The sequence below is a fragment of the Lipotes vexillifer genome, unplaced genomic scaffold (assembly GCF_000442215.2).
Source record: "Lipotes vexillifer unplaced genomic scaffold, Lipotes_vexillifer_v1.1 scaffold108, whole genome shotgun sequence".
NCBI classification, from domain to species: Eukaryota; Metazoa; Chordata; class Mammalia; order Artiodactyla; family Lipotidae; genus Lipotes; species Lipotes vexillifer.
This window is the reverse complement of record NW_006781176.1, coordinates 758588-769981: the sequence shown is the minus strand read 5'-3', so window position 1 is coordinate 769981 and position 11394 is coordinate 758588. Positions and strand designations below refer to the sequence as shown.

Sequence of the window (11394 nt, the reverse complement as noted above, 5' to 3'; positions counted from 1 at the left end):
AAAAAAAAAAAAAAAAAAAAAAAAAAAATCAGACCATCTCAGTCCTGGAGTAAAAAGGGATCATGAAGGAGTTTGAACCACTGGGCAGAGGTTAATATCAGGAGGGCACAAAGCAGCAAGAATTAGAAGGGAGAGCAGGGGATCATTTGTAAGGAAAAATAAATGAAGAAATTAAATCTTGCAACTAGTTCAAAAATTTTTGCAATTTTTAATATTTTTTCAGCTTAAGATACAAATGACAAAATTGTAAGATATTTAAAGTGTACAACATGATGATTTGATATATGTATACATTGCGAGAGGATTTCCCCCCGCTGAGTCGACCAACACATCTATCACCTCACATATTTACCTTTTTTATTTGTGAGAACATACAAGTTCTACTCTCTTAGCAAATTTCAGTTATACAATATGGTGTTATCAACTATATAGGTCTTTAAATTTTTTTTAACCAACCCATCCTTCTATGCTAGGAAGTAGAAATTATAAAGCATTGCCTTTCCTCTCTTCCTGGGATCATTTGTTGCCCTGAATGAGTAGCGACTTGCAAGGTCAAAGAAAGAGGGGTATAGCTGGAAGAGGGGGTGCAGGTTGTAAGTCAGGGCCTGGTGGTTCAAATGCTACTTCTGAGGACAGCAGCAACTAGGAGAGATGGTTCCTGGACTGAATTGCGGAGCTCGTGACCCTGACTCAGTAGATGTGCCGCCTTGCTAAAGAGACAAAGAAAAACTAAAGCATTCCTTAAAAGTCTGAGAAGATGCAAAGGTCAAAGTAGTCTGCTTGAAAATCCACATAATTATCATTTTCAAACTGCCAGTGCACATGCAATAAATCTCTCAAAGTGGCTGGAGAAAGAATAACAGTGAGCATTCAAACCAAAATATTAGCCATAAAGAAATTTAACTTCAAACCTCAGTTTGTAAAACTGGGTCATGTTTTAATTTAGATGTTGTGTAACTAAGCCCACAGGATGTTAAACCCTTCCCCTAACTGGTCACTAGACCATAATTATGGTCACTAAGCTGTACATAGGCAAGATTCCCTGTTATGTATGGCCGCTTTATGTCTGAAAACTAGAAGCCTCTGGAACCTCTCAAAACACTCCAGAAACACATTGCTGTGGCTCTTGTGCCTTTCCTATACTGCCACTGATGTAGAACTTTTTCATTTGCAAAGTACCTAGACTTCTGACTGCTGGCACCTCCTACTCTTTGCCTGGAGGCTCTTTCACTCGGCTAGAACCCGCTCTGCCCTTGATTGGGAAAGGTCCGTAGTTGCAGGGACTTCATGCCCCTTCACACCCACCCAGCAGCCCTCCACCAATAACTGATAAGTTTAGGTATAATTACTCCAGCTCCCCCACCCCTTGAGCAGGTTGTCTTTGAGGTCTGCTTTGTACACTGGCTCCCTGAGTTTTCCAGGAGGATTAACTTCCAGGAACCCATGGTGGTAACTAGCTTGGTGACGTGCTCTTTACTGTCTTCCTTCCCTTCTCTGTCTCACCCCATAAAGGTGCTTCCTGAGATCACCTGCCAAATAAATTACTTGTACATAAATCCTCACGTCATGTTCTGCTTCTGCAAGAACTCTAAAACAAGGATATGAAGTAATCCTCAAAAAATGAAAATCTAAAAACGACAGGCCAATATCACTGATGAACACAGATGCAAAAATCCTTAACAAAATACTGGCAAACAGAATCCAACAGGACATTAAAAGGATCATACACCATGATCAAATGGGGTTTATCCCAGGGATGCAAGGATTCTTCAATATACACAATGTGATACACCATGTTAACAAATTGAAGGATAAAAACCATATGATCATCTCAATAGATGCAGAGAAAGCTTTTGACAAAATTAAACATCCATTTATGATAAAAACACTCCAGAAAGCAGGCATAGAGGGAACTTTCCTCAACATAATAAAGGCCATATATGACAAACCCACAGCCAACATCATTCTCAACAGTGAAAAACTGAAACCATTTCCTCTAAGATCAGGAACAAGACAAGGTTGTCCACTCTCACCACTGTTATTCAACATAGTTTTGGAACTTTTAGCCACAGCAATCAGAGAAGAAAAAGAAATAAAAGGAATCCAAACTGTAAAAGAAGTAAAGCTGTCACTGTTTGCAGATGACATACTATACATAGAGAATCCTAAAGATGCTACCAGAATTTGGTAAAGTAGCAGGATACAATATTAATGCACAGAAATCTCTGGCATTCCTATACACTAATGATGAAAAATCTCAAAGTGAAATTAAGAAAACACTCCCATTTACCATTGCAACAAAAAGAATAAAATACCTAGGAATAAACCTACCTAAGGAGACAAAAGACCTGTATGCAGAAAATTATAAGACACTGATGAAAGAAATTAAAGATGATACAAATAGATGGAGAGATATACCATGTTCTTGGATTGGAAGAATCAACATTGTGAAAATGACTCTACTACCCAAAGCAATCTACAAGTTCAATGCAATCCCTATCAAACTACCACTGGCATTTTTCACAGAACTAGAACAAAAAATCTCACAATTTGTATGGAAACACAAAAGACACTGAATAGCCAAAGCCATCTTAAGAAAAACGGAGCTGGAGGAATCAGGCTTCCTGACTTCAGACTATACTACAAAGCTACAGTAATCAAGACAGTATGGTACTGGCACAAAAACAGAAATATAGATCAATGTGAACAGGATAGAAAGCCCAGAGGTAAACCCATGCACATATGGTCACCTTATCTTTGAAAAAGGATGCAAGAATATACAGTGGAGAAAAGACAGCCTCTTCAATAAGTGGTGCTGGGAAAACTGGACAGCTACATGTAAAAGAAGGAAATTAGAACACTCTCTAACACCATACACAAAAATAAACTCAAAATGGATTAAAGACCTAAATGTAAGGCCAGACACTATTAAACTCTTAGAGGAAAACATAGGCAGAACACTCCATGACATAAATCACAGCAAGATCCTTTTTGACCCACCTCCCAGCGAAATGGAAATAAAAACAAAAATAAACAAATGGGACCTAATGAAACTTAAAAGCTTTTTCACAGCAGAGGAAACCATAAACAAGATGAAAAGACAAAGCTCAGAATGGGAGAAAATATTTGCAAATGAAGCAACTGACAAAAGATTAATCTCCAGAATTTACAAGCAACTCATGCAGCTCAATATCAAAAAAAACCACAAAGAACCCAATCCAAAAATGGGCAGAAGACCTAAATAGACATTTCTCCAAAGAAGATATACAGACTGCCAACAAACACATGAAAGAATGCTCAACATCATTAATCATTAGGGAAATGCAAATCAAAACTACAATGTGGTATCACCTCACACCCGCTAGAATGGGCATCATCAAAAAATCTAGAAACAATAAATGCTGGAGAGGGTGTGGAGAAAAGGGAACCCTCTTGCACTGTTGGTGGGAATGTAAACTGATACAGTATGGAGGTTCCTTAAGAAACTAAAAATAGAACTACTATATGATCCAGCAATCCCACTCCTGGGCATATACCCTGAGAAAACCATAATTCAAAAAGAGTCACGTACCACAGTGTTCATTGCAGCACTCTTTACAATAGCCAGGACATGGAAGCAACCTAAGTGTCCATCAGCAGATGAACTGATAAAGAAGATGTGGCACATATATACAATGGAATATCACTCAGCCATAAAAAGAAACGAAATTGAGTTATTTGTAGTGAGGTGGATGCACCTAGAGTCTGTCATACAGAGTGAAGTAAGTCAGAAAGAGAAAGACAAATACCGTATGCTAACACATATATATGGAATCTAAGGGGGAGAAAAAAGGCATGAAGAACCTAGGGGTAAGACAGGAATAAAGATACAGACCTACTAGAGAATGGACTTGAGGATATGGGGAGGGGGAAGGGTAAGATGTGACAAAGTGAGAGAGTGGCATGCACATATATACACTACCAAACGTGAAATAGATACCTAGTGGGAAGCAGCCACATAGCACAGGGAGATCACCTCAGTGCTTTGTGACCACCTGGATGGGTGGGATAGGGAGGGTGGGAGGGAGGGAGATGCAAGAGGGAGGAGATATGGGAACATATGTATACGTATAACTGATTCACTTTGTTATAAAGCAGAAACTAACACACCATTGTAAAGCAATTATACTCCAATAAAGATGTTAAAAAAATCTAACAGAAGCTAATAAATTTATTGAATTAATATATGAATGATCCACCCCAACCTGCCTCTAGCTCTGTTCTGGGCCAACTAACATAAGAAATGAGAAATCCTTTCTGTATCTAATCGTGGAGCATGAATTCTTAGCCTAGCATCCAAGGATTGGCATTATGGAATCTATGAATTCCCTGAAATTAGATGCAGCATTTTTATGTCTATGGGCTTTTTTTCCTGAAGATCCAGACCACAAGTTTCATCTGATTCCCTTATGCATCTATAACCTTTCAAAGGTTAAGAACCAGGTATAAATAAAAATTTTATTTGTGCGAATTACAGTAGGACAAGGCCCCTCCTAAGTGCATCTCGTCAGATATAGCAGCATGACATTTACTGAAGGTGCTGGCTTCTAGTAGCATGGCACCATTTCTAGTAATGTGCACATTTCTAGTAGTTTGTAAAACACAAAGTAGTAAGAGGTCAGTACATTCTCTCTGGAACACCTGGTTGGCACACCCACTCTTTCGGTCCTTAGCTCTAAGTTCTCAGTGCTACTGGTTTTGAACTCTATTTCCTATTGTTCTGTTTTGTGCAAACTCAGAAATGTTAAGAGATGTGGTGTTCTTCAAATGCATACTCTGCAAAAAATAGCCTCTGTTAAGTGCTGTCTCCCCAGTACAGTATAGGTAGGTATCCTTCTATCTAGTTCACATCCCAATTGAACATAACTACGGAAGAGAGATACTGGAGGAATGACTGAGAAAACAAAGGTATTTGGCTGCTACTGTGCAACCCAAACGTTCATAATCTACTAATCAATAATTGCCTACTTACGATAAGTTAGAATTGGGACAATGCGAGATGGATGCTCCTCGTTCCCTGAATACATCCAGTTCTTCTTCAGAAAGGTAGCAGCCATGTGCCATCACTGTCTGGAGAGAAGAGCATCCTATGTGGAATCTACCACTCAAAAATGCTTAAGTCAGTCCTCACTCACAGCAAGATATTATAGGTGCACATAAAAGCTGTGACTTATCTGTTATCATCTTCACAAGAACATTGATGATTACCTGTATGTATAAAACCACTGTGCACAAGTTACGACTCAGAAAAGGCCTGTGAAAACACTGGATTACGAAAGTCCCACACGTTTGTGGGTATTTTTCTCTCTTTTTTAATCTATAAAATAAATGAGGGTTGGTCCAGTTGACCTCTATGCAAGTAAAAGTAACATGCAAATTGAAGGCTAATTTATTAATTATATAGAAATATATGTAGAGGAGGATGAAAATTATGATGTAGCATAAACAAGATCTATGCAGAGTATTAACCTTACAAATCAGTCACATTCAGATCTCTGAGCACAGAGTCCCTAAGAATTTATTTGCTGTAATAGTTAAACGCTCCATGCAGTTCATACATTTCATTAAATGCCAAGGCCAGGGGGTACACTCTTGTAATGAGGTCTCTCCTCACTCATATTAATTTTAATTAACTTAAAACTGTTTAATTATAAATGTAGTAATACTCATTTCTTTTACAAAGCAATCTTAGAGTGTTCAAAAATAAAAAGTAAAAAGTCCTCTGCTTTCTCCCTCAGGAAGGATCACTTTTAACGTTCAATGTGTGTCTTCCAGACAGTGTTTGGTAAGTGGGCACGCACCCGCACGTATACACACATATCAAACAATACTGTACAAACACTCTTCCTTGTAAGTCTGTATACTTTATTCTTTGTGAATGTTGGATAAAATTCTAATTATGTATGTTCTATAATTTAAACAATTTCCCACTGATAGCCATTTTTTAACTTTCATATGTAATTAACATCCCTATTCATAGTCCTTACAGAATGGATCTTCAGAAATACATTTTCTAACTCAAAGGAATGTACATTTACATTCTAATGGAAACTGACAAAATGTCCTTGGACCACATGACATTCCCACCTCAAAGAAGCTTTTAGATTGATTTACCAATAAATTTAATGATTTATTCATTAGGGATGAAACTTCAGGCCCATTTTTAATTCTTCGCACACATGGATATGCACACTCTGTACTTTAGTTTGGGAAATGCACGTGTTTTATAGAAGTCTGAAGATTACTACTGAGATTTTAAAATTTAGATAAATATGCCCTACTTCATAGAGATTATATCATGATGTACAACTTACCTTATTTGTCAGAAGATTGTTTTTATCATACACATCTGTGTAGTTTTTATAACCAGGGTATAAGTTTTTCACAGCTTTAACTTCATCACGATTTTCACTTATATGGCTCTAAAAGAAAAGAAATACTTTCAATTTTTTAATGTAAAATACCATTAGAAATTATACTTCCTACCCCCAAATGATATGGATGGTTCCTACTTGCCTATGTAAAAAAAATGATTCTTGTGTATTTTATTTGAAATAATTCTTAATATATAAGATATATATGACAAAGAAACTATGAAAACGTAATTACATGAACATGTAATATCCTAACCCTAACCCATGTAATGTTTTTCTGACGAAGTCTTTTCAAATTCCAAACTATAGCAAGAATAAGTAAAAATAAAAAGTACTCCTTGAAGAGAGTCAAGAGCCTAGCTATTCATGGTCACCTACTTCTTCTGGTGTTGGCCGTTTAAGAAGAGTTCATTGGCCATCAAAAGGACAGAGCATGGGGCTTCCCTGGTGGCACAGTGGTTGGGAGTCCGCCTGCCGATGCAGGGGACACGGGTTCGTGCCCTGGTCCGGGAAGATCCCACATGCCGCGTAGCGGCTGGGCCCGTGAGCCATGGCCGCTGAGCCTGCATGTCCAGAGCCTGAGCTCCGCAATGGGAGAGGCCCGCGTACCGCAAAACAAACAAACAAAAAAAGGACAGAGCATGGTTCACTCACAGAAAGCTGAAATTTGAAATAAAAAGCTGAATTTTAGCCCAAGTTCTGACCCTAGTTATGTGTCTTAGGGTTGAGTCCATTGTTTTCTCTTTGGGCCTCCATTTTCTCATCTCTCAAATAAAAGGGTTGGGATAGATGAGTGATTTTCCAAATTCTTTTAGCTTTAGATGTGTTATTCTTATTTAAAAAATCACAGAAATTCAATATGTAAACAGCATAAACAAGTTGCTATGCAGGATGAAGCAGGGTTAGGACTCTGGGACCCTGTCCCCATTCTATCCCCTTTGTCAGCTTCCAGGATGATTCTTCTGCAGGAAACAGTTTGAAAATAACAGAGCTAGGCAGTCCTGCGGTCGTCAAGAAAGAGCCTATAAGAATCCACACACAAGCAAAACAAGTGAGTCCTGGCCCCTGCACTGTCCTTTCTCCAGGGCACCACAAACCTGAGACAGCATAAAGTGTTTTGGAGACACAATGTAAGTGTCACCATCCCAACCCCTCACCTAAAACAAAAATCATTTCTGACCAACTGGTGATGACCATATATTATGGGAAATAACTCATGAGCAAGTTACCACTTCCAAGAACAGCAATGCCATTTCCCTTTCTCCTTGAGGTAGAGTATGCATAACCAAATAAATAAAAGAAAACAACAGCAATGGACTAAAAACAGAATGTTCTACCTGCAGAATGAGTTCTATCCTTGGCCTTGAGGAACTCCAGACCACTGAAGAAATGGGCATGGGCATCAGAAGAGATTTGTGTCATTTTGATGGATTTGAGTATATGCAGTTATACACATATATACAACGCCAGTAAGTATATACTTGATTTTGTTGTGTGTTTCTGGGATTCAGGACACACGAACCCAAAATATGCCACCTTGGAATACCGAATACTTTATGCCGAAGGAGTTTAAGAAAACGGCAGAAGCAGGAAGGTCACTCTGATTTTGCCCCCACCCTTTTCCCCTGTGACCGGAGCACAGGCTCTCGTAAATGAGAGGTGCCTGCCCTATACATAGAGGAAAGGAGCATCCTTATCTCTGAAGACAAAGGGAACCAAGAAGAAACAGGCCTTGCTAAGTTTCCCCCAGTTTACTACACTTACCTCGTACTCCTTAACTTATGTTCCTCCAGGACTGTACACTTGTCACCACACCTAACATAAAAATACTCAGGTCTGTTTCTTTGTGTCTTTGTTTCCTTATAAAGGCTCCTGTGCCATGTAAACCTTATATGAAATAAATTTGTATGCTTTTCTCCTGTTTAGCTTTGTCAGTTTAGTTTTCAGGCCCAGCCAGGGACCCTAAATAGGTCAAGGATAACTTTTTCCTCCTCTGCAATTGTGTGGGATTGAATATCGTAGCCCATCAAAAAAAAGGGAAAAAATGAAAATAGTTAGTGAGTCCTAACAAGATAAATCTTAAAAAAAAAACAAAAAAAACACTTCCACCCTAAAAAATCATAAAGGATCTATATGTTGCCTTTCCCCGACATGCCCTTTAAGATAGCTCTTAAGAGGGAGAATTTTAGTGCAGTATGTAATGAAGTTTGGATGGGGGAAGGGGAGCTCCCAATTTTAACCCAGCTTGAAGATTTAGAAAGTGTTTTATTCCTAAATTGCAACCGCTTAATGACAAAGTAAGATACACTGTTTTGTTCCTGATTTTAAATTAAGAAACTTGGAACAAAAGGGCTTTTAAATCCATTTTGGTAAGGTGGAAATTAGGTTCTTTTTGCTTTTCAAATAATAGACGGTTCCTCCAAAAAGGAAGGACTAGAACACTGAGAAAGTATCAAATAAAAGAGAGCAGGAAAGAAATGCATTAAATGTATCCTACAGGGAACAGGTAACCAGTTTGCCATTGATCTTGCTTGGTTACTTAAGATGTTCTCATCTCTCGGAGCCAGATCAGAGAAGATTGAAGGCAAGAGGAACTTCCGGTTTCTTAACTTTTTTTAACTAAAAAATTAAAGAACTAGATTTAGGTGATATCTGTAAGGGACCTTATGTCCTATGATGCTGTATCTTGAGATCTTATGGGGCTAAAGGCAGGCCACCCCCATGATGTGCCACTCTGGCATGTAGATTATTATTATTATTTTTGCAGTACATGGGCCTCCCACCGCTGCGGCCTCTCCCGCCGCAGAGCACAGGCTCCGGATGCGCAGGCCCAGCGGCCATGGCTCACAGGCCCAGCCGCTCCGCAGCACATGGGATCCTCCCGGACCGGGGCACGAACCCACGCCCCCAGCATCAGCACCACCAGGGAAGCCCATGTAGATTATTTTGAGTTAAAAACCAATCAAGGCCCGAAAGACTCAGGAAGAACCTTTGAACTCCCTACTTACCACCTAAAAGAATTTAAGATAGGAGGCCTGTCCCAGGAAGGAGCCATTACCATAGATAACTGTAGTGAGGTATTAGGCATGGTAGACAAGAGGAACCTAGCAAAGCCCATTTGATCAAACTTGTCTGTGTCCCATTGTCTTTGAATGGTTCAGCAAACTTTTGTTTACCAAATATTAACTCTTTTTATCTTCCAGTGAATTACCTTATTTCCCCTTGAAACCTCAGACCCCTGCTTCCTTCTACTTAGTCCAGAATATATATATACCTCACCTTGCCTTGCTGTCTTTGGAATTCTTCATACTTATATGGATTTCCTGTACACACATAATAAATTTGATTTTCTCCTGTTAATCTGCTTTATGTCACATTAATTGCCAACCAAAAGAACTAAAAGAGAAAAGGGGAAACCCACCTCCTCCATCATCTCAGTAAAAGAATTGGAGATTACTGCCAGAATTTAGGGTACAGAGAAGTCTTGCAGGTCTAGACAGAGGCAAATAGGAGAAAAACGCCCACCTGAATGTGCAAATCATGGGTCTTTGCGATGTTGCCCAGTTCACCCAACAAAGTCTCAGAGCAGGAAAGGGAAAAACGTGGTGTCACTATGGGCTGCACTCTAGAATACTGGAAATAATCAAAAACACTTGGTAAGGAAATGCACATCATACCACAGAATGATTTTATGTCTTCATCTCTAGGGACAGCCCTTCATTCCAGGAGTGCGTAGAAGTGCTGGGCTTCATGGAAATGGCTCACGGATGAGAACAAGGAAGGGTATATTCTGCAGCACCAAGTTCAATGGAAGAAGATCCCATCTCAAACCCAAAGCACGTGAAGGCTCAGACCAGGCCTAGACAGGGTGGCTTTTATGAAGAGAATTAGGAGGCAGAGGAGACGTTTTAAGGGAGAGTGCTGGGAAGACTAAGAATGAAGTGGTGGCCTGTTCCCCTTTCTACATCTTGGGGTGGTATGCTGGCCATGGCCTCCCTGAGGACTGTTACTTAGTTGCAGGCATGGCTCTGATGTCACCTTTGTGGCTGAGCAGTAGAGAAGGGCTCATAGAAGAGCGGCAAGGATAAGGATCCACAAAGCTGCACCTAGGTCTCCCAAGATTAGACTGAAAGAAATACTGAGGTTTCCTATGGCTTCCAGTCAGACCTTAAAAAATGGTGAGGGAAGAGTCTGGTTTGCGAATCTAAGAGACTGCACAGCAGAGCCATAGACAAGCCTGCTGGGGGTGGGACAGAAAACAGCACTGTCTTCACAGGATCACCAACACCAGGGCACTGTGGAACGGGGTGCCTGGCTGAGTGCCTGCCGGCCACATGACATGCACGCATCTACGGACCAAGGCAGTCTGGCTGGGGCATCAGGGCTGGACACCACCTGTGTTTCAGACCAGATCAGGGGGTACAAGAGGCCAGAGCCAGTGGTGATGTAGCCAACAAACCATGCCACAGCATCCAGTTGCCACCAATCTGTCTATATGCATGAAGCCCTCTCCCGCCTCCCCACCGGCCTGTCCTATGAAATTAGAAGGTCCCAGAGGAGAGGGAGGGAAAACCACTGAGAAAGTAAAAAACGCCTGACCTTCCTGAGCTGAGTTGATGCATCCACCATGAAAACAATTTAAGGCTTTAGGAAAATACTTGTGCATGCATGGAATAAGCCAAATGTACACAGGCTAACCTCTACCAAACAGCTTAATAACAAATCCTACAACTAACAGGAAGCCAATTAAAAAACGAGCTGGGAACAAGTTTACTTACATTCCTTTGGAGCATTTCTGACACAAATCTGAAATAAAGCAACAAACGGGAAGTTAGAAAATTCAGGCATTTTTCAAATTAATTTTTTAAAAGCACGAAAACATGAGCCTTACATGTCCTAATTTCCATGTAAACATTTCTAATGCTGCACATGTTTCACCACCACTAATTAAGGATTAACAAGTAGTAATTACCCTGCTTTC

General features: G+C 40.0%; 1 protein-coding gene across 1 annotated transcript in view; it reads right to left on the bottom strand.

Annotated features, from left to right (window-relative positions):
• The window catches only part of GDA (guanine deaminase), a 137132-nt gene that overhangs the window by 43008 nt on the left and 82730 nt on the right, over nt 1–11394 (bottom strand). The window contains exons 6-9 of the mRNA XM_007454496.1: nt 11192–11219; nt 9939–10046; nt 6354–6461; nt 5012–5109 (exon numbers count right to left, since the gene is read on the bottom strand). Coding sequence (XP_007454558.1) covers nt 5012–5109; nt 6354–6461; nt 9939–10046; nt 11192–11219 — 342 coding nt within the window. The remainder of the gene's footprint in view (nt 1–5011; nt 5110–6353; nt 6462–9938; nt 10047–11191; nt 11220–11394) is intronic.